Below are 22,214 nucleotides of genomic sequence, written 5' to 3'. Positions count from 1 at the left end.
CTCTATTGGATGGTCTACAGTCTAAGATGTTCATGGATTGAGCAGACTGCTTCTTCTCTTCCCAGGTGCCACGCCTCACCACCATGCCACTGAAAGTGAGGGAGCCCTGTTGTGCTAAACTACACTTCTAGCTAAGACTTGATGGGGATTGGCTGGGATGAGGAGGGATAAATGCCCTACCTCTTCTTTCAAGTCCAGGCTTTACTCTCAGCTGAATGAGAGGGTAGGGAGAGGAAGGGTACAGGTGAAAAGTAAGGCTGTGGAGTCTAAAGCTATTTCTGTGCAAGTCTGGTTGCAACTGTTGGGAAGGGGCCCAGAGCTGGAGGGAGCAGGGACGATGAGTGGAACCAGAGGTGTTTTCCAAGGCTGTGGCTTTAGCCGCCATCGATTCTGCAGCAAAATTGTGGGCGATGGTGCTGAGAAGGGACTTCAGATCCCTGTTGCTGTGGTTTCCTGAAATAACCTTCCCTCCTAGGGGAATACTCATCCTTCCTCCTCTGTTTCCAGGGAACTGCTGGGGACCTGTTAGGGACTGGGATGGGAGGAGCATGTGCTGGCCTGCGGGGCTCAAGCGGGCTGTGTGAGGGAGAAGGGTTCATTTACAGCCAGTGGGAAAGATCTCCCAGGGTAGGATCAACAAGAGTGGAGCGGCTTCAGCAGGCTGAGGGTGACAGTCTGGGACCTCAGGAGTCACCCTGACTTCAGAGGCCTTAAGGGTTCCTGTTGGCTAGTTTCGGGCTCCCCTCACCTCTGGTCAGGTTTTTTTTTTGGAACCACCGAGGCTGACACTGGTGGGTGGCCAGGCTCCAGGCCCAGCTCCCAGGGGAAAGGAGACAAGGCTTTCATGTGGTTTCTGCCCAGCCCGTGCAACCGGAGCTGGGAGCCTTTATTCATTTCAGGAAAAAATTGAGCACAGCAATGAGAGGGGTGTAAAAGTGAGAGGGGAGAGAACAATACTGACGCGGGAAGAGCAGGAAGGACAAAGTCTGTTCCCACAGGCAGCCCAACACAAAGCTTAAGGGAGGGGTATCTCCCATCACCAGGTCCCTGAGGCCAAGCACACCAGAGAAAAGGGGAACTTGGGACCCAGGAACACCAGGATGTGGCACGGAGGCCAACACTGTTGAGCGTGCAGCTAGCACAGCAGCCCTGTGCAGCCTGGGGCAGGACCCCTCCAGCCCCACACTCCAGAGGCCCTCCCACCCTTCAGCTGGTTTCTCAGCAGGAACAAGTAGAGCAGCACAGGGTGCTCTGGCACAAAGAATGCAGTCAGTGTACCAGCCCAGCTTTGCACCTTCCCGTACTTCGAGGCCAGAGGGTGGGCCTGGGGATGTTGTTACATCAAAGCCAAAAAGCTACTCAGGCAGGGGACCCAGGGTGCACACAGATACATGGGCCTCTGGGCACGCTGCTGACCAGAACTGGACCCTAGCTCGGAGCCAGGAGGTCAAGTCCAAGATGGAAGGAATGGGGCATGTGCTGGCAGACAGGGTCAGAAATCAGACACAGCCAACCTCTGGGCCCCTGCTGCTCCTTGGAACCCTGGCCCTAGGCTTCATGGTACCTGGGCTGGGGGGCTGCTACCCTCCCCAGTTGGCCACAGCCAGGAAGGATGGGGTCTGGCATGATGGGTGAGGGGAACATGACTGTGTTGAGGCCATGGGAGGGAGAGGACTGGCAGCTAGGTGGGCAGGAAGGTGCTCTAAACACTGTTTCCCAGTGTTCTGAGCTGGCACTGAGCACAAGGAGCCGGGCTTTGGGGAGCGGTCATCGCCACCCCGACCCACCTTCATTAAGCAGCTTTCTCTGACCTCACCTTGGGCCCTCCTCAGCCAGCAGCCCCCACCCCTAGGGGCAGAGGAGCCCCCAATGGGTGATGGAAGGCAGTCCTGAGTCAGGAGCCAGGCCCCTCTTCCTCACAGGAAGGAGATGAGGTGAAACCAAGGATGGTGACTAAGGCCCCAAAGTCCCTGCCTCTGCCTCCCCAGAAACTGCAGTCAGGCCAGCCCCAGGGAGCAGAGCCTGTGTAAACATGCTCAGGAGGGGAGGAGGGGTTGCTACATATGAGAAAATGTTAAAAATAAATTAAAAAGCACCGCTGTATCCTGTGGTGGCCTCCACAGGCCCAGGGTCTCAGCGAGGAAGGGGGCTCCTGGGGGTTATCAGCTCAGGGTGATCAGCTCCCTCTTGCGGGCAGCAACAGGGGTGGGCCTCATTTCACTCTGTCTCCCCAGAGGGCTCTGGGGAAGGAGCCTGTGGATTGAGCAACTCCCCACCCCCACCCCCATCTCCCTGACCCTAATCCCCTCTCCCCTCTCCCCTCTCTTCTCTCAAGCCCTGGGGTCCACAGGTCCACAGGTCCTGAGTCCCTCCCCTGCTGCTAAGTGGCTTGCAGGAGGCACCCACACATAGACCTAGAAAAGGCCTCATTCATTTTCGGCTGCACGCCTCCCAGAGTGAGCCATCCCTGCCTCAGGTCGATGTGGAAACATGGGGACCACCACCCCACTCCCTAAAAACAGGGTTGGGATGGGATGGTGAGTCAGGGGTCATGACGGCCCTTGAATTGGTCTGGCTGGGGACTACAGTCCAGGGGCAGGTGAGGTCCCTCCCCAGGGCCCAGTGACCCCTGAATAACCCAAGGGACTGCCCAGCTGGCCCTCCTGCTGGGCCTGGCTCTGGGCCAGAAGCTGCTGGTGTGGAGAGCTGCCAGCCCCTGGGGCTTCCCTGACGGCACTCGCATCAGCAAAGGCATCCTGTCTCCCTCCCTCCCTCTTTCTCTGCTTCTCAAGCCCCATCCATCTCCCTGGCAGGCTGGGAACTGTGCCATCTCTACTCCACCCCCACTGGTGACCCTGGTGGGTCTCTGGTCGGCAAGGAGCGTGAAGAGGACAAACCTGGGCCAGTTGCCCTCCCCGGGAGAAGCTTCAGCGGCAAGGACGCTGCCCTGGCCCAGCTTGCTCTGGGAAGCCTCGAACTGTTCTGATTTTCCACCTCAAAGCATCTCACTGGACTTCTCCCCAGCGCAAACTCTACCTCAGAGATTACAAACTGGCATTCTCTTTCATGTTGGGTTTTTACATTTTCTGAACTGATTGCCATTTAAAAATCAGGATATTTCACATAAAAAATTCAGAGTCCTGGCTTCTGGAAAAAAAATCAGACAATCTGGTAATGCAGGGCCCACATTCTGAGAATAGCTGAGCAATAGTTGCTGCTTGAAAGGGATATGCCCTCTCTTGTTTGCCACAGTGGCCACCCAGCCCTGCTGCCCTTTTAATCCCCCTTCTGGCCCTGTCGGCATCTGAGGTTCTGGTCCTCCCTTTTCCAGGGCCTAGCCCCTGGCTGAACCCCAGCCATTTCAGTGAAATGAAACCTTGATGGTCCTCTCATCCTGCTACCCCTTCCATAACCTGAACCCTCTCTACAGCTTTCTGACAAGTAGCCATCCAGACTTTGCTTGGATACTTCCAGCAACAGAGAACTCACTATTCCCCAAGCAGCCCGATTCTGAACTCTCCCCCACATCCTTTTCTCACTTACGCTCCTCATTTCTCAGTCTCTACTCCTCTGTGGTGTCAGCCGCACCCTTGCCCTACCGCCTCCTTGTTGTTTGAGCCTCCAGAACCTTCCCCCAACCCTGCCAACTTCCTTCCACCTCTCACTTGCCTGCCAGGTATCTCACACTTGCCAGGCAGACTGTGTAGTCTCCAGCTATTCAGATTCTTCCCTGACAAGCCACATGCAACAAATCTGATCATCACTGGTACCCCCAAAGCTATACAGGTTGCTAAATGAGGGGAGACAGGCATGAGGCACAAGCTTCCTGATCTGGTCTTTGTTTTCACAGCAAGGACTGAGGTAATAGAAAGGGGGGAGTAGCAGTGCCTCTCGCCCCCACCCTTGGGGACAGGACTGCCAGGGGATAGCCCCAGGCCCAAGTGTCTTACTCTGTCTCCAGCCATGCTTCCTGGACCCACTGGGTCTGCTCAGTCCCTACAGTCATGCTGAGCCCAGGGCAACTCTGGGCCTTTGGCAAGGCTCAGCCCCTCTGCAGGGAGCCCCCCGGGCTTCAGCAACAGGCAGAGCTGGGCTAAGTAAGGAGACTAGGTAGGAGCTGGGCCTGGGATTTCCTCCCCCAGTGGTCTCTCCTGGGCTCTCCTACAGCCCACACAGCACTGTCCATGGGCCACAAGTGCACAGGGCTGTCCTGGGCCATGGACTCTGCTCTTGGGGCAGATGTGGCCTTGTGCCAAGCTCCTGATATTGGCCACACAGACCTTTCCCAGGATGATTTCTACCCTGCTTCCCGTTCCCTGGCTCAAGATTCTGCCAGGGCAGACAGAACTGGAGGAACACCTCCGTCCCTCCCCCTTCCCCACCCCCATCCTGCCACAGGCTTAGGGGGCTGGGAAATTTCCCACAGGTAAGATGGACTCAAATCCCAGAGGGATACCAGCAGAGCCAGCAACCCCCTCCTTGCTCAGCCTTGTGGCACTTAGATGTCCTAAGCACTGGCCTTCCAGCCACCGGCAGATCCATTAGTTTTGTTTTCCCCAAATCCCTTAAACTTCAGTTACTGGGTTAAAAACTCCAAAGAAAATACTAACTGCTTCTTGGCCCAAAGTTAGGGGGCTTGGCCCAGCGGGAGGAGCAGCAGCTTGGGTGGCTGAGCTGGGACAGGCTCTTCCTGCTGCCTCCCACCCTGCCCGGTCACCAGCCCCTCCCTCCCCACGAATGAGGCTGGTTCTGGCAGATGGATCCCAGCCAGAAGTGGTGAGGCTGGGCACTGCCACGTGCCTCACACCCGAATCTGGTACCCGTTGAGGTCCGGCATGGCTTTGGGCTCAGAAGGCTTCTTCTCACCCGATGGCCTGCAAGGAAAAGAGAATGGAGAAAGGGTGAGGGGCTTGGCAGGGAGGTGGGGGAGGAGGGAACAAGCAGTGGCTGCTCCTGGTCACTCCCCCTCCCTTCTTCAAGGTGCCCCAAATGCAGCAGTAAAGTCCACGTGGAAGTGTGTTTCTGGAACCCTGTCCTGCCTGTGCTGTCCTGAGTGTGGTCCCTCCACTCTCTTGCAGGCTCTTGCTCTTTTCTGGGGGTCCCCTAATCCGCGGTTGGCTGTAACAGCTGAACTGTGTGCCTCTCTGCGTGGGGAATCTGTTCTCTACAAAAGCTGCCTAGGTCCAAGCGAATGACACTGCATATCAGAGGCCTGCTTGTGCCCCTTAATCATCCCCGAGCTGTGGCTCCTGAATGACGATACTAAATCAAGAGCCAGACCCACATGTAGGGGACACACCAGAGGAGGCAGCCTGGTATTTTAATGGGATGTTTCTCGCAGGGGCAAAGTCACAGTCAACGTGGCCTGCTAGCCGCAATCTGATGTCAACCTCTCCCAACCACTGGGAGAGTTCCCTGACAGGGGCCCACCCCTCCCACCCTCCCTCCCACACGAGCTATCTTAGACCCTCTGTGTGGGTCCTCTGGCTCTGGCCAGAGCATGGAGTAGCCAGTGGGCCAGTGAGTGGCATTTTCTCCGGGGAAACGGGACAGCACTTCTACCAGGAGGTAGCAACACAAACGCCTAAACCCACCAAACCTACATCGCCTGCCTCTGGCGGGGGCCAAAAAAGGAAGGGTGGGAAAAGGGTGAGAAAACGTGGGGATCTAGAAGATGAGAGAGAAAAGCCTTCTTCAGGCTCCCCCAGGTCCCTCACCAGCATCCCCCCACCCCCCAGGCACAACCCCATCCCTCACCGCCTTTCGCTGCGGCTGTTCCTGCGGTGGGGGCTGGACTGGCCCCTCTGTGGGGAGGAAACGTCCTTCTTCCGGTCCTTGGTGGGGGAGGGAGGGCCAGTCCCTTTGCCAATCTTGGTGTGGAGGAAGAAACAAAGTCTCACCTAAGGCTTCCCTAGAGCCTCTCCTGCCTTGTCCAAGCCAAAAGCCCTGAGACTGCCCTGTCTGCAGGGTCATCCCGAACCTGTTTCCCAGGAACTAAAGCTGCCAGGCAGAGCTTCCTCTGCAGGACAGCCTGCACTTACGGGCAAGTCACCGAGCTTTGTGCTGTTGTAAGAAGCCCTCAGGAAAAGGGCCATTTACCCATGCCAGACAAACGTGATAGCTGGGGAAGCAGCCTATGTCCGAGCTCTGGGCGGGATCTACCAGCCCCAAGGGGAACGTTGGCTATCTCAGGACGAGCAGAAGCTCAGACTGGCGGCTATGTACGATAAAGGAAAAAATGAGAAAAGCGACCGAATCCCCTTTTACACAGCATGGTCAGCTTGACCGGAATTCTCAAAACACAGCGTGGGGGTGCTAGAGGGGGACAAATAACTTGGGGAATCCTGAGCGCCAAATAGATTGGGAATCACAGTGCTAAAGCATAGGGAACTCTTGGCTCCAACTCTAGGTCCAGCCCGCTTTGAAGCCCAGTACTACTCCAGCAGCAGAAGCCAGGGTGCTGGGCAACTGGTGATATGCAGGGGAGGGCCAGCCCCCGAGAGCCAAGCAAGGTCACCGCAGCTGGCTTCTACCCTGGGGAAAGGTGTGGTCACCGCACAAGGTCAGGCCTGAGGCCTGGCAAGGCGGGGCCAGCTGAGCTCTGACACGCCCTGCCGGGGCACCTGTGGACATGCCTGCATTTCCTATTTCTAGACTGAGCTCCTGTCCCACCTCCTCACCACCTGTGAGGAAGCTACTGGGCGACGTGCACTTCAGTTTCGTGCCCTGAAAACAGCTCCCACCTGCCACCAGCCGGCCTCCTGGGTTCAATAGTGAACAAGCAATGGGGAGGGGCTGAACCCAGGAGAGCCCAGGCAGGCTCCAGGGGAGGTACCCTGGTCCAGGGGGACCCAAAAAGAGACCACCATCTGTTCACTGTAAGGCTGGGTGGGGGCAAGCTTCTCAGCAGCTTGGCCCACCTGCTGGGGTACTACCCCCCCCCCCCACCCCCGTTCATTGCAGGTAGGAAAGAGGGAGAAGGAACATCCTCATCGTCTTCCCATGGCATGACTTCTTCCTTTTTCTGACTTCTTCCCAGTCCTTTATTGAATGTGGGGGTTGGGTACTCAAGAGTCAGGACACAAGACTGATGGAGGCTGCTTGCACCTGGCCCTACTTTCCCTCCCGACAGCCCATGGCTTCCCAACCAACGGCTCCACGGAGGGTCTTACCCCTGCCCTTCTCCCCAGGTTCTGGACTTGCCCTCTGCCCACAGCCAGCTCACCCGTTGCCTCCTTCCAGGGCCCTCCCCGGCCCGGTGTCAACAAGGAGCAACGGTAGCCGGTTCACCCCTATCGCGCCCTGAAGCCTCACGCCACCTCTGCTGGGGTGGGGGCCGGGGTGAGGGGATTGGTGGCATTCCCTGGAGAAGCGGCGGCGGCCCTTCCACTCCCACAGCCGGGCGGAGGGTGGGCGCCGGCACTGACCTTGAGCCGCATGTCGCGGGCGTGGCGCTCCAGCTCCTTGCGGAAGTCCTCGCGGCCCAGCCTGTCCACGTCCAGCACGGAGTGCTTCCACTCGATCTGCTCCACGCTGTGCGGGTCGTGGGACACGCACTGGCCCAGCTTCACCTTCTTGAGCACGTGCCAGCAGCGGCCGTAGGCGGCCTCGTAGTCCAGCACGAGCTCGCTGAGCGTGCGGAAGGCCGGCGGCTTGTACATCAGGTCCTCGCGCCGGCTCATGCCCAGCGCCCCGTAGCGGCCGCCGAAGTTCACCCCCAGCACGATGTGGCGGAAGTAGTTCCCTGAGAAGTAGGTCTTGAAGCTGATGGGGAAGCGCTCCAGGGTGGGCATGCTGTTGGTGAGGTAACTGCGCCCGCCAGCCCGGCTAAGGAAACAGCGGCGAGAGGCGCGGGGTCGGCGCACCCCGCGGGGCCCCTCCACCCTGGCTCCTGGGGGACACCCCGTGTCTGGCCCGACTCCACTGCCCGCCCCCGCCCCCTGCACCCCGCCTGGAGCCGAGCATGCAGTAGGTGCCCAATAAAGTCACCGGCTGGGCAAGGCGCCCAGCGATTAGTGGCCGCTGTCATGATGTCAAGCGGGGCTCACAAAGTATGAATAGCTAACTCCAGACTGCAGGGCTCTCCAGGGTCCCCGTGGCCGAAGGAGGAACGAGAGGGGCCCCCCACCCGCACCCTCCTTCCACCAGTCACACACATTTCCCCTCGCCGGCCCCTACATTCGCTCTCAGACACACTCTCCCGTTTTCTCTGTCACACATACATCCCTCCAGACGCAGACACTTCTCTTTCCCTCGCTGCCCCCACGCCCTGCCAAAGGACACACATGCCTGCCCACCAAAACCCCCGTCGGCCTGGCCTAGGAGGCCGGCACCGCCCGGACCAGCTGCCCACTCCGACCTCGTACCCCGCCTGCCCTGACCGTGCAGTCGCTCCATCCACCTGGATTTCCCACTGAGCACCTTCTGCACCAGCTCCTCCCTTCCACCGCAGGGCTGTTCCCCGTGTGCCTTGGCCTGCTCCTGTCACACCTCAGGCTTAGCTGTCGTGGCTGACCTCCCCTTCTAATCCAAGTCAGCTCTCCTGTTTCTTTTCTCCGGGACACACCCCCACACTCGGTAATGATTTGGCTTCTTTGTTTGCTTGCTTGTGTTTGTCTCCCCTGCCGGAATGCAAACTTCTGAGAGCTGAGACCTTGTGTGACCATGTTCCCTGATGCCTGTCTGGGGACCAGCATGGAGCCAGGCACCTAACAGTTACTCAATAAACTCTTCTTGAACACATGAGTAGAAGAAGATGAACGGATAAAAGCTTGGAGCAGATACCCCAAACAGACACTGTGCCAAGGGTCCTATTCGCAGTGACTTGTTCAGTTGTCCTAACAACTTTGTGAGACAGACACTACCGTCGTGCCCTTTTGCAGAGGGGGCTCCAAGGCTCAGAGACGTTAAGGAATGAGCTTGGGGTCACACGGTGAAGCTGCGGAGCTAGGGTTCACGTCCAGGTCGGCCTGACCCTAAAGTCTATGCTGTCAGTCACTACCGTGCTTCCTGAGCCCAACTCCTTGCAAGTGTCTGAGGACGCATAGATGAACAAGGCACAACAGGCTCAGGGAGCAGCGAGGAAGAGACACGGGAACAAACTCAGTATAGCGTCCACCGTGTGCACAACAAACGAGGAGACAGTGGCAGTTCTGTGGGGATGCTGAGGGGCTCCAGTCCAGATGGGAGCTGCTCTTGTCATCTTCCTGTCCAAGAGCCACGAGGAAACCTCTGAGAGGCCTCTGGGACCACATAATCCTGCCTGGACCAGCTTTCCGTGAGCACTGTGGGGAGGAAGCCGTCTCTCTCCGTCTCGTCTCCACTTTGGTGTGCGTGGCCCCTGAAGAAGAGGATGTGGGGGCATGACGGAGGCACTGGCAGTGTGGCCTGAATCAGTTCTCAGGCACATCCCGACAAAGAACCCTTCGGACAGGGCAAAGCTTGTCAGGAGTGAGCTCCTGGGGCCTCTGCGGGAGGGGACTGAGGAGGTGGGCCTGTAGTTCCTTTGTACAACTTAAGGTAGGTATGTCCATGAGGGGTGGGGGGAATGCCTCCCTCAGATGACAATCCTCCTCAGGGGAGCTGTGTTCCTGGCCTGACCACCGTGTTCTCCTTCCTCCTCGATCTGTCTCTGGGAGTGGACCCCTTGTTCTGTTAGGCAGCTTCCCCGCTGCCCTCTCTGTAGCACTAAGCCAGGCACCTACATCGGGGCCCGGGGACGGTGGGGAGGCAGACAGAATGTTTAAGAGCGGGTAGGTACTATGGATAGGGGGAGATGGGAGGGGTGGGCAGAGGCGAATCAACATAAGCCTTGAACTGGTAAGACTGAGTGATTGGGCACATGGGATTCATTATATTGTTCTGTTTGTACAAGCTTAAATTTTTCTGTAATAAAACAAAACAAAAGGCTAGAGCTGAGGCATGGACTCCTAGAACACAGAACTGGCCACGAACACCAGTCTCCCTCCTGCTCTGATCAGGGGCTTGTCTGTCCCACCTAGATACCCGATGACCCAGCTATAGGCCTCAGTTCTGCCCTTTGGATGGGGGTGACCAAGAAACTTTTTTTTTTTTTTTAAGCCAGTTCTATTTCAAAGACCCCATCTAACATCTCTACAAATCAACATGTCCTGCAAATGCCAACATTTGGGCATTCAAATGGCTTCTCCCAGACTGTCTGGTTCTCAGAAATGGCACAAGAGCCTTTGTGAGACAGTGTGCCTTGATTTGGGGTTCAGAGAACACAGTAATGGTGTCCAGAGGACTCAGAAAAGAGCTGCCCGGTGGGCCTGGAAAGTTAGCAACTGAGTCGTTGGGGACTGAGCTCCCCCTCGAGCTCCTTCACTTTGGGACCAAGTTCATGACTGCTGGGAGGGCTCTGAAGCTCATCCAGCCCTCCTCTTCCAGAGGAGGAAGCTGAGGCTCAGAAGGGCTAAGCCCACCTGCCCCTAGTCTCCAAGGGCCAAGGAAGGATACATTCCCAGGATCACGGCTTCCAGGCATTTGATTGGCAGAGCCTCTTTGGTCATCTCCTTGGCCAGGTCCATCAGCCTGGGGGGAGGGAGGCAGAACACTGAGGACAGATTCTCCAGTCTGGTAGGGGGTGGTCAGAAGGAGGAAGCAAGTCTAGAAGTGTGACAGGACCGACAGCTCCCTCCCTTCCAGCTCGGGCCCAGCACCTGCCCACCCCTCCAAGTCTGTCCTGAGCCTAAGGGGGGAGAAAAGAGGCAGCCACTGAAAATAAAGAAGGAGTCCCCTTCCTTCTCTCCTCCCCTCCCCTCCTTTCACTTCCTCCTCCCACCCCAGACTCCGGCTCCAAAGACTTCTGGGAGAGGGGAGCATGAATGGGGGTTGTGCCTTGGTAGGCAGATCATTGACACCCACCAGGCTGGGAGCCTTTTATGAAGACGGTGTTGCAGGGGCTGGTGGGAAAGCATACCAAGGATGCTGGGGACGTTGGCATTGCTCTTGTCCCTTCCGGAGCACAGTGAACACCCCTGACTCAACCATGGCTTCTCCAAAGAGCTTGTAATTGATTACAACTGCTCCCCCACAGCTGGCCAGCTGCCCAGGGCAGAGACACAGGATCTCAGGCAGTTAACTGCCCAGCGACTCCCTGGTCTGCTCCTGAACTTGCAATTCAGGCCACTTCAAGACAGCCTATCCCTGAGGCTGTTTCCTTCCTCCTCGCCAAATGCTGCTCCCAGGCCTGGGAATGCAGCCCGGCCACTGGCTTTGCTCAGGAGGGTGTTGGATTCCTACATCCCACCATCCCACCGAGGCTGGAGCTGGGCTCCCAGCACACGGCAACCACGGGACAACAAGAGCAAAGCTTCTGTGTTAGGGAGGCTGGATTCTACCCAGGGGTTTGGAGAGAGGGTAACGAAACAGTTTAGCAAACAAACCATTTTAAGTAGTTTTCGTAAGAAAGCAAACATGGACAGACTATATGTGAAGATGTAAAATTCAAGTTAATTTCTGAAACACAGGATTTTAAGCCTGCACGCAGCTTTCGACTGAGCCCCCAGACCCAGCTGTGGTGTTCGCTCTTCACTCTGCTCTGCCCTTGGGGCTTCTCTGGGGTGAAACCAGCTAGAGGTCTGCATGGGGTGAAGGAAAGGCAACAGAGAGATGCAAGCTTCTCTCCCAGGGGTCCCTGCTTCTCAGACCCTGGACCTTGTACTAAATGACTAGGATGGAGTCCAGCAAGGCAAGTGGGGCAACATACAGGTGCCCTGCAACGGGGAGGATGCAGGCAGTTGCAGAGAAAGGAGAGAACGGGAGGGCTGGCTCTCTCCTGCCAGGCTCAATTCTTATTAAAGAAAAAAAAAAGGGGGCGCCTGGGTGGCTCAGTCGGTTAAGCGTCCGACTTCGGCTCAGGTCAGATCTCGCAGTATGTGAGTTCGAGCCCCGTGTCGGGCTCTGTGCTGACTGCTCAGAGCCTGGAGCCTGTTTCAGATTCTGTGTCTCCCTCTCTCTCTGACCCTCCCCCGTTCATGCTCTGTCTCTCTCTGTCTCAAAAAAATAAATAAACGTTTAAAAAAAAAATTAAAACAAACAAAAAAAGGCGGCTCACGTCCGGACATCTACCTGGGACCACCCTCTGTCATCACCAAGGAAAACTGGGGGGGGGGGGCTGCCCATCACCCCACAAAGCTCAGCACAGATGTTGGGGTTTCCATCAAGGAGGCCCTGGATATCCATCTCGGCCAGAGGGTCCCTCTGTACGACAACCTTAGAGCCCCACAGTGGTACTTGCCCCTACTGGCTGGCTCCCCTGGGAGGTGTCCCTCCCTGCCTCATAAGCTTCCGCCCAGAGGCTCTCCCCAGGTGCTCCAGCCCACCTGGGGGCACTAGTAGCCTGGATGCAGAGGGACAGGGTGTTCCCCAAACTTACCCTGTCAGAGGTCTGCTCTTCTTAATTTCAAAGAACTGTGTCCCTGTGTGATTGTACCTGCAGGTGCCAGTTAAGGGCTTCCTAGCTTGTTCTGGAAGAGCTGTGCCCTTCTGTCCCCACCCATCCCCAAGTTCTGGGGCCCAGCAGTCCTGGGGTGCAGGCTGGGTAAGAACCCCACAAAGTGCTTCCACAAGGTACCTTGGAGGATGCTGAAGACTGGAACATCTGAGAGCAGAGGAGAGCACCTGAGGGGAGACTGAGCAGTGGACAGCCCTCTGCAGCACACTCCCATTTTCCATCCAGCTGAGAAGCAGCGTGAACAGAGAGCGGGCTGGAGCAGGGGTCCAACGCAACCAAAGTGCTGGGCGGTGCTCCTGAGCCAAAGGCGTCCCCTCTTTGGACCACAGCTTCCCCACTGGGAAATGGAAGGACCGGACCCAATTTCCATTAACGAGCTTGTCTTTTCTCCTGCTCAGGACCCATGCCTGGTCCTTCCATCCCTGTCACATGTGCAGCTAGAAGGGCCTAGGGAGAGGACTGAGGACACACAGCTCTGAGCAGGCACAGGGGGATGGAGAGGCCCAGAGCAGGGACCCCGGGGAACCAGGCTCAGAGGGGCCAGGTCTTCCCATGCTAGGCAGCCGGCCTCCTACCAGGGGAGAGAAAGGCAAAGGACTAGGAGAATGTTCCAAGATGTGGAAGTTACCTCCTGGAGTGTCAAATCCTTGTTCTCCCCCATCTGCCCCCCACTTATTGCTTATGAAACAGTTTTTAAACAGCCCCGCGGGAGCTGCTCCGTTCTCCTACTGGGTCTGGATGGACAGCAGAGGAGGGTCTGTGCTGGCGGCCCGAGACACGGCCATCCCACCAGCGGGTCGCTCAGAAGACATTGCCCTGTCATGCAGAGGAGGAGGAGTGGGGGGGGGGGTGGGTGAGTAGGGAGGCCCGAGTGGGTCTGGCATTCATCAGATAAAACCCTCCAGCAGTCAGGCTGTGCTGGCACCACGAGATGGACACAGAGGTCACCTGTGAGTGGCACTCTTGGGAGCTGTGGGATCCGGCTGCTCTGCTGATGCCTCTCCAGCCCTGTCTGAAAAAAGCCCCACTTGGGTGTTTGGACCAGCATGCCAGCCAGATGGTGGCCATGACCCTGAACCAGGGAGGATACTGCAGCTCCCTGATGTAGCGCTGCACAGCTTCCAGGCGCTCAGGGACGGGCGTGGAGGGCTGGAACGTAGGCACACTCGGTATGGGAATCTAGGGACCGAGAAAGAGCGCTGGTCATTACAGGGAGGCTCACCCCGGAGCTTCCAGCCACCCGACACCCAGGATTAGCCCCCAGAGAAGCCACCACCCAAAGATGGCCTCCCCCTTCTGTCCTATCCCGAGCCTCTGTCCTTGGCAACTCCTGCCAGAGACTCCGGTCAGGCCCCCATCATGGCCATTTCTCTCCTTCCTGGCACTTGACGGCATTCCTCATTTGGAGCTTCTGTCGAGGTTTGAATTTTATGCTTCTGTAATAATTTTAGAAAAACATAGGTTGCCTCACCAGCTGTTTTGAATTGTAACAACTTCAAGTTGTTAACAATTTGAATTCATCAACTTCAAGGCTTAACAAGAATGTCAATATTGGGGTTAAGTTCACTTGCATTCGGGATTTGCTCTGGTTCAAGTGCTGGATCAAAACTAATTTACCTGGTGTCCCCTTCCTTCCCTGCCCTGCCTGGGCTGGGGTGCCCCTCCCGTGGGGGGGGGTGAGTGTGCCCCAGGATCAGAGCACATGGGAAGGCACAGGCCCTCCAGCTGCGAGCTGGACTGCTGAGGAGGTCAGCGCTGCCCGGCAGGAGGGACATGTTTCGGGACAGGTCTTGCCATGGATCTGCTTGCCATGGCCTGGCTGCTTTGGCCATGTTCCCCCTTCCACACCCTGCTTCCTGCCAGCTCCACGTCTGCAAGCAACATGAGCAACCAGGTAACTGGGCTCTCCTCCTCACCAGAATAGACTTTCCAGTGCCTGGCCCAGGAAGCGGGGAGATGGGGGGGGGGGTGCCAGGCAGGCACCTCCTGATGGCCAGAACCCGTGGGCTGCCCGGCTGCCAGGACTCAGGTCAGGAGCCGCAGACCCGCAGCCGGCAGTCTCCAGGAAAGAGGCACTGCACAGCTGTGTGCCCCAGGCCCCAGGCCCCCTTCTTAGGCCCAGGGAACCTGCAGTTTGGCCGCATCAAGCCAGTGAGGCTGAGGTGGCCCAGACAGGCACCAGCTGGGGGCCCTCTGGGGCTACAGAACTCCTCCAGGCGGAAGCAGCAGACTTCCAGGAATAAGGCCCACCTGTCGGGGCTCCCCCTTGGCCACCAGGATATCCTGCTGGGAGGTGGCCTCAGTCTCCTCACAGAGAGGTCTCTCTTGCACCCCCTGAGGCTTCCGCCCAGCGGCGCCCTCAGTTCACATGGAGCCCACCCGTCAGGCTGGGGCCGCTGAGGGTGTCAGTCTGCATGGATAGGGGTTATGTGCGAGGGAAAGGGCAAAGCAGGCGCCCTGTGTGAACTTGGGGCAGGGCTGGGGTGGGGGAGGTTCTCCCTGCAGTGAGAAGCTGAGCCCACAGGGCACAGCCTTTTAAACGACGACGGGGCTACAATGTCTGGGGCCCTCATGTGGAGGGAGGCGACACACCAGTGACCACCGCACACTCACGTCTGGGGTGCCACTGATGACTGGGACACAGGACAAGCTATGACAGACCCCTACTGGCTCTAAAGGGTAAAGATGCAGGGGGGAAGGCCCGGCTGGGCATGTCCGGAGCACAGTTCTGCATGAACTTCCTGTCCCTTCCTTGCCGGTCCCCTTCTTCCTGTCTGGGCAGTCCCGAGCAGCTGACCCCTCTCTCTGGAGGAAGCTATTTCCCCTTTTCACATTACACTGCTGCCCAAACCGATGCCACCGCTTACAGTCACCAGGGGGATAAAAGCCCCAGGACGGGGCGGCGGTGGGGGGGGCTCTCCCTCTTCCTGACCACTCTGCCAGATGAGCTCCAGAACTCTCTGAGGGCCTAGCCCAGCCTCCCCCCGTGTCAGCATACGGGTTAGCGGGGAGGTGGAAGAGGAACTGGAAAAATTCCTTCACACTGTGCTGTGAACAGCATGGCGCCTGACCTCCTCAGGTGGAAGGTCCCTGAGAGGCAAACGGGTCATCCCCTTCTCAAGTGAGGCCATGTGGGGACTTGCAAGAGCTCTGGATAGAGACGGAAAATACGCCCTCCCTTGGGACACTCCAAACAAGGAGGGAGCTACGTTCACCAGAGCCGGCCCTGGGTCAGAGTATCACCTGCCATCCTGACGGAGAACCTAGGGACTTGTCACTCTGGGACAAGGAAATGACTCCAAGAGAGGCAAAGAAAAAGATGTGGGATTCACAAGCAGGGCCTCAAAGACTGCCACCACTGAGGCTTAGCTGGAAGGAGCCGTCTGGCCAGCTGCATGACTCACGTTAACTTGTGTGCATCAGTGCAGACCCCATCCTTCTGAATGTTCACGCACACACTCATTCGCTCAAAACGAATAAGCAGGATTCTGTACATCCAAACGACCAGGTCCGCTTTAGGACTGGGAGCCCGGATTTGCCCCCCCCCCCGGCCCCACCTACAAACCGGGAGCCAGGAGGGGTCAAGGGGTGGGATTAAGTGGGCTACATGGCAGTGAGTGAGATCTACTACCCAGATCTCTCCGGGGACAACTCCTTCCCCACTACCAAGGCCAAGGATTATCCCTAAAGTCCTGGATTCTATAAGACATTCTTTCTGGTGGAGGCCATGTCAGCCCTGCGCAATGAGAATGCTTGGGGGAGGTGCGACAGCCCGCAGATGGATGTGGGGGCAAGAGGCAGGACAGCCTGGAGGTCGATGGAGCCGGCTCTGGAACCAGACCATCACTATCCAAATCCCAGCTCTGCCATCCGCTGTCTGGCATCTAGTTCCTTAACATCCCTCTGTGCCTCAGACGCCTCGTTTGTGAAATGGGCAGCGTTAAGAGAAACAATTTCATAGCATAAATGAGATGCTGTGTGCTGAGGCCTTAGAACAGGGGCTGGCGCGCAGCGAAGGCTCAATTCCTGCTCGGTGTCGTTACGGTGTGTGCCAAAGCGATTGGTCAGCACAGGCCGAGGCCGCCGGCAGGGTTACCTTTTTGGAGGAGGTGTCCAAATTCCCATTCTGCAGGAGCTCCGTGGCCAGAGCCACAGTCAGAAGACCTTCAGCAGCTGGGTCTGGGATGAGTGGCCACTGAGCTTTTAAGGGTGGTGACAGCTTGGAACATCAAGGAGAGATTCTTATGAAAGAACACAAACTATTCCTGGACCTGAGATCCTTTTAGAAATGGCTGTCCTTCAACAAACTGTATCATCCTCTTAAAGGATGTTCCCCTAAAGCACCTGTGGGGTGACCGCTGCACCTCAGTCCTTGCTCCATTGGCTGGGTACACATGACATGCTCACCTGTTTCACGTGCCTGGCTTCATCACCTCCTCCCCAAGTCCCTCAGACACCGGTATTGCTATTATCCCCATTTTACAGCCGAGGAAACTGAGGCACAAGGAGGTCACATGACTTCCTCACAAAAACAGCTATGCGAGAACTAGGATTTAAATGTGTTGGATTTTTCTGCCAAGCTCTTTTTATCACACGACACTGCAGGGCTCCCAGACTGAACTGCCCGCAGGGGCAGGGGCAGGGGCAAGCAGCACACAGGGGAAGGCAGGCGGCGAGGTGGTGGTGGGGACTGTGGCCAATTGGAGGAGGGGGGACCCCTCCTCAGCTCCAGCTGCCAGCTGCTATGTGGGATCATAGATTCTGTTCCCAGATCTTCTCATTTTCTGAAAAGATGCCCAAAATCTGGATCTTTATGTGAAATCTCCCAATTATACATTTTGGCTCGAGTGATCTTTTAAAACATTACGCTCTCCCAACAAAACAGCTCTTGGGCCCACCATGATGTGACCTTTGCGGAGAATGCCAAGGGCATGGCCACGCGGGGAGGGGCCAGCCTAGTGGTCGTCCTCCCTGCCGCTGACACTCTGGGATCCAGCCACCGGTGCCTCCCAGACTCCACTTTTCTACTCTGGGCTGAGGTCCAAAAGGAACCTCGTACAGACATGTAGGTCCTCTGCCTGTGACATCAGTCCCGTGGTTTGAGGGCCAGTTTAGAATTTTTCCAGTCTGCTCTCAAGACTCCTTCCACTCCCACCACACTCCTGTCAGTCTTGACATCTCCAAACCCCCACCACCCAGATACTGGCTTCATTTCTTCATGGGTGTCTTTCCTACATGTGATGGCTAAAGATGACAAGATGACATTACAGACCGGTGGCTCATGAATCCGTTGACTTATTTTAGTCTTCAGGAGTGGTAACAGTTTTGCAGGGAACCCTTCACGCTCTCGCACAGCCTGATTTAAATATAAGCAAGGTGGCGGGAGACTGTCTGCTAATCACCAGCTTGCTGCTGTGGGAGAGGCGTGTGGCTCTGGCCCTAGGGCTACAGATGCCGAGTGAAGTCTAGCCTCCCGGCTTCCGGAGGAAAGATTTGAAAAAAGAGGGAATGGACATCCAGTAACAACTACTGGCTTGAGACTTTACCGTTGGTGAAATGCTTTAACGCATAGTCTCTCATTTAACTTTGACCACAATCTCCTCCATTGTACAGATGAGAAAACTGGCTCAAATGGGCTGAGGGCCTGCTTGAGTTCACACAGACAGGTGGGCGATCAAAACCAACATCCATATTCTTTGGCACGGTGCTTCCTTTCCAGGAATTTATCCCAAGGAAATAACCAAGGGTGGACCCCCAAATTTATGTTTTAGAATTTTCACCACAGTGTTCATCTTAAGAATAAAATATTAGATACCATGTCCAATCATGGGGGACTAGCTTAATAAATTTCAAGTTTATACATAGGGCAATTACATAGCCATCTTATTTCCCTTGGAAATACTGGGCTGTTGTTCAGCCTTCAACCTCTGAATTCTCTTTTCCAAGAAGACAATTTCTGATGGCTCTACCAATAACTTGGTAGAAATGAAACAAAACAGGCCATCTCCATGTCTACTCCACATTAACTGCCACTCTCCCGAGCCCCCTTACTTTCCAACTGAGCCGGCACGACTAAGCACTGGGCTCTGACCTTTGCCCAAAGGGCTTTTCTTTGGACATTTCAGGTCTCTGCATCTGAGAGTGTTTCTTTAGTCTTAACCGTAATATTATAAAACCAAAAATCGTGCGCCTGTAAGTCTCAAGCACTCTTTCATTTAGCAAACATACGCAAGCGACTGTGTTGTGCCAGGCACACAGAAAGCCCTGGAAAGACAAAGATGAATGAGACACAGCCTCAGTCTTCATGGGTGATGCAGCTGAAGGGCAGCCATCATGGAGCCAGCCCTCCACCGAAAGATTATCTCACTTCACTCGTTTCCACAGACCTTTTTCTAACTTCCCTGAATCTAGTGTCCAGCAGAGCAGAGGGCATGGAACTTCAAAACCTGAGACTGAGTCCTGGCTCTGCCACTTACTAGCTGTGGGATCCTGAGTTTTCAGTTTTTCCGTCTGTAAAATGGGGCCCCAAACCACACTTGTTTCACAAGGCTGTTGGAGAACTCAGTGGGATAGGGCATGAAAATATTTTCTCAACATCTGAAGCCCTGTGTCCTCCTAGTCATTTATTACGTGCCTGCCCACAGTTCACCGGCTTAGCAAATAAGATGTAAAGCCACATTAGTGTACTTGTTAATCTGCTGCCCTGCCCACAAAACATGGGTATTTAAAAAGGGATGGAAGAGGTGCCTGGGTGGCTCAGTCGGTTAAGTGTCTGACTCTGGATTTTGGCTCAGGTCATGATCTCACAGTTTGTGAGATCGAGCCCTGTGTCATCTCTGCACTGACAGCATGGAGGCTGCTTGGGATTCTCTCTCTCCCTCTCTCTATGCCCGGCCCTCCTTGCTCATGCTCTCTCAATAAATAAATACTTTTTAAAAGTAAAAAAAAAAAAAAAAAAAAAAAAGGGATGGAAGAAAGCCTCCTGGAAACAGGGCATGTGGATCTCACAAAACCTCAAAGGCAGTTGAGAGAAAGTTCTTCTGGACAGGCACAACCTGTTTGTATTTTTAAAGTGCTACTATGCCAGTGGTCCCCTACCCCACCAAGGAAAAGTGTGATTTGGCTCTCCCAGCCCCAAGATCGCTAAAACCTGATATACCACTCCCCCCAACACACCTACACAATGCTTACCTTGGGCAGGTCTGTGGCCCCTCGGATCCGCTGGGCCACCTTCTCTCCATCGGGGTGGATCTTGGCCACGTGCTTCCACATCCTTTCCCAGGTGGCCTCGTCCACAGGCAGCCCACCCCGGTTGACAAAGAAGGGGACGCCTCCGTCTCGCAGGTCCTCTTCCCCTTCCTCCTCTGGCTCATCATCTCTCTGGGCTGAGGCCCCTTCACTGGTCTCCAGGCGTCTGACCCCAGAGGGGGCTGCAGCGGCAGTGGGGGCAGCACCGCTGCTGCCACCCCCGACCACCTTCTTCCCCCCTGGCATCCCCGAATCCTTGATGGGGGTAGGAGTATGTATCAGGAGGCAGGAAAAAAATAGGTGGCTCACAGGAGGCCTCCCACACACCAGCTGCAGAGATAACACATGGCCAAACAGAGTGCAAGGCGCCTTTAAGAAACCAGGGCGTGGCTCCTGTACAAAATACTACTCAATAAGAAAAAAAAAATCAGTGCCTCAACGTGAAGTAGGGGGTAGAGAGGTGGCGGTCCGGGGTCAGCCTTAGAGGCTTTGTTCTTTTTGTAAAACGGGATAAAGAGAACACACCCCAACTTGGCAGCCATCACAAAGCTCCCCCATTTGACAGCGAGAACAATGACGGGCAGCAGTCTGGGCTTGCAGAGTAAAGTCGGAGGGAAACTGAGGCCAGACAGCTCACACCTGCGGCCACAGAGGGTCAAGGCACCGGGTCCAGGCCAACCGGGTGCCCCAAGTCGTAGTTTCGGAGAACAATTTCGTCTCCAAAATCTCGCACACTCACAGCAGCGCGCGCTCCGGGGGGTACCGAGAGGACTCCGCGCCGCATCAGCTCGGAGCCGGGACCCCCGGACAAGAGGGTGACGAGGGGGCGCGATTTCTCTGACGCGACGAGCCTGGGAGCCAAGACTCACAGCTGGCTGGGCGCGGGGAGGGGGCGCACGCCGACGCGCTCATTCCACGCCCGCGGCCAACTCTCCGCACAAAGTGGGCTTTGTCTCGCCCCCCGTCCCCTCGTCCCCGGGAAGCAGCAGCTCAGCTCCCAGAAGGGGGAAGGGCGCGGCGGGGGGCGCCAAGGCCCAGCCGGTCCCGAGCCGGGCGCGTCTCAGCGGGCGGACAGCGGGGACCCGGCGCCGCGCAGCGCCAGCCGAGCCATCGCGGGGCGCGGGTCCCGCTCCGGGGCCGGGGGCTCAGCGGGGCCGACTCGGGCGGCGCGCAGGGGCCAGGCTGAGGTCACCGAGCGGCGGGCTCCGGCCGCGCGGTCGCAGCCTCCGAGTGGCTGCGGCATGGGCGGTGGCGCGGCCGGGCCGGGCGAAGGATGCTCCGCGGCGGTCCTCTCGCGCTCCGGCTGCCCGGGCTGAGTGGGAGGAGGAAGGACCGCCGGACGGGGAGGGAGAGCTCGGAGGCTCGCGCGGCCACAGCCCGCGGAGGGAGCTGGAGGCGAGTGGCAAAGCCTCGGCAAGCGCGGGCTGCGCTAGTCCCGCCGAGCGGGAGGTCCACGCTGAGCTGCTCCGCGAGGCTCAGGCCGCCGCCTCCGCCGCCCCAGGGCCCAGCTGCTGCCAGCCGCGCGCGTCCCCTGCCCGCCCGCCGCCCACCCCGCTCGACTCCGGCCCGCGCCGCGCATGCGCTCCGTCCCCCCCTTAAAGGGCCAGCGCGTTCCCGGCGGGCCATCCGCCTTCCGCCGCCAGCCCTGCGCCCCAAGTTATCTCTAGGATGCAGGGTGTCGTCCGCGCCGCTCTCACCTCTCTCTCAGGGCGCTGCGAAGCCGGCGACGAGCTGCGGAGGAAGCTCACAACGTGCCACACGGAGCTCAAACTGCGTGGAGATTCCGGCCTCGGGAGGCCCGCGGTCGGGAATTTCCGAAAGGAAGCACCTCGCAGGGCCCCTCAGGAGGTAGAAGCGAGAGTTCTGGCCTGGAGGACCGGGTCTCATTTCCTGCGGGACATCCTACAGGTCTCTTCCCTCCGTGGGCCTCAGTTTCCCCATCTGGCAGCCGAGCTCGTCACACCGGGTGAGCGCAGAGCCCTGGCGTGCGGGTTCCTTAACGGAGGCCATCTGGGGGTTAGTGTCACGACTTCTGGAAGCGAAAGGGTTAAAAGCCACCCTGTTGCACCCCAAGACCTGCATCAGTGGGAGGGGGGTGCGCGGGGTTCGCCCCCTCGTCGACCTCCCCGGACCTGGCGATGGGCTCCCCTGCGCCCCCCTGCAGGAGGGTTGCCCCGGCCCGGGTCTTGGGAAGGCGACCCATGCATGGAGTGAGTTGACAGTCGGTAGGGTCCTGCCGGCCCAGAAGAAGGGGACACCACAGCCCATTGCTGTGTGCGGGCCCAGGACGGTGGAGACCCAAGGCACGCTTCTCTCTCCCCCCCCCCCCCCCCCGGGCGCCCCCCAACAAAGCAGCAGCGCGGAAAGGAAAAGACGCAAAGGGGGAGCAGAAGGAAAGAATTCACTGAAAGACAGCCATGTGTGCTTTAAGACTTCTCTCCTGTCTCCCACCAGGAGTTAGTATGAATGGCAAAGCAGCTTCCTGGGCCCT

General features: G+C 57.3%; 1 protein-coding gene across 4 annotated transcripts; it reads right to left on the bottom strand.

Moving 5' to 3' along the window:
• Nucleotides 1-4,449: 4,449 nt before the first annotated feature.
• VASH1 (vasohibin 1) lies at nt 4,450-21,233 on the bottom strand. Of its 4 annotated transcripts, none has more exons than XM_042943884.1 (8): nt 19,667-21,233; nt 16,572-16,694; nt 13,566-13,654; nt 12,398-12,457; nt 10,477-10,551; nt 7,428-7,809; nt 5,758-5,870; nt 4,450-4,874 (listed from the first exon to the last, which is right to left on the bottom strand). In XM_042943884.1, exons 1-8 carry the CDS (start codon nt 19,967-19,969, stop codon nt 4,802-4,804), a joined length of 1,218 nt encoding a protein of 405 aa, XP_042799818.1. In that variant the 5' UTR covers nt 19,970-21,233; the 3' UTR covers nt 4,450-4,801. The 4 variants fall into 4 exon arrangements, with proteins under 4 accessions (XP_042799818.1, XP_042799819.1, XP_042799820.1 ...); XM_042943885.1 differs by having other exon boundaries at nt 12,398-12,454; XM_042943886.1 differs by lacking the exon at nt 16,572-16,694.
• Nucleotides 21,234-22,214: the final 981 nt, after the last annotated feature.

Source organism: Panthera leo, chromosome B3 (genome assembly GCF_018350215.1).
Source record: "Panthera leo isolate Ple1 chromosome B3, P.leo_Ple1_pat1.1, whole genome shotgun sequence".
NCBI lineage: Eukaryota > Metazoa > Chordata > Mammalia > Carnivora > Felidae > Panthera > Panthera leo.
The sequence above is the reverse complement of the archived record's forward strand: the minus strand, read 5'-3'. Positions and strand labels throughout refer to the sequence as shown.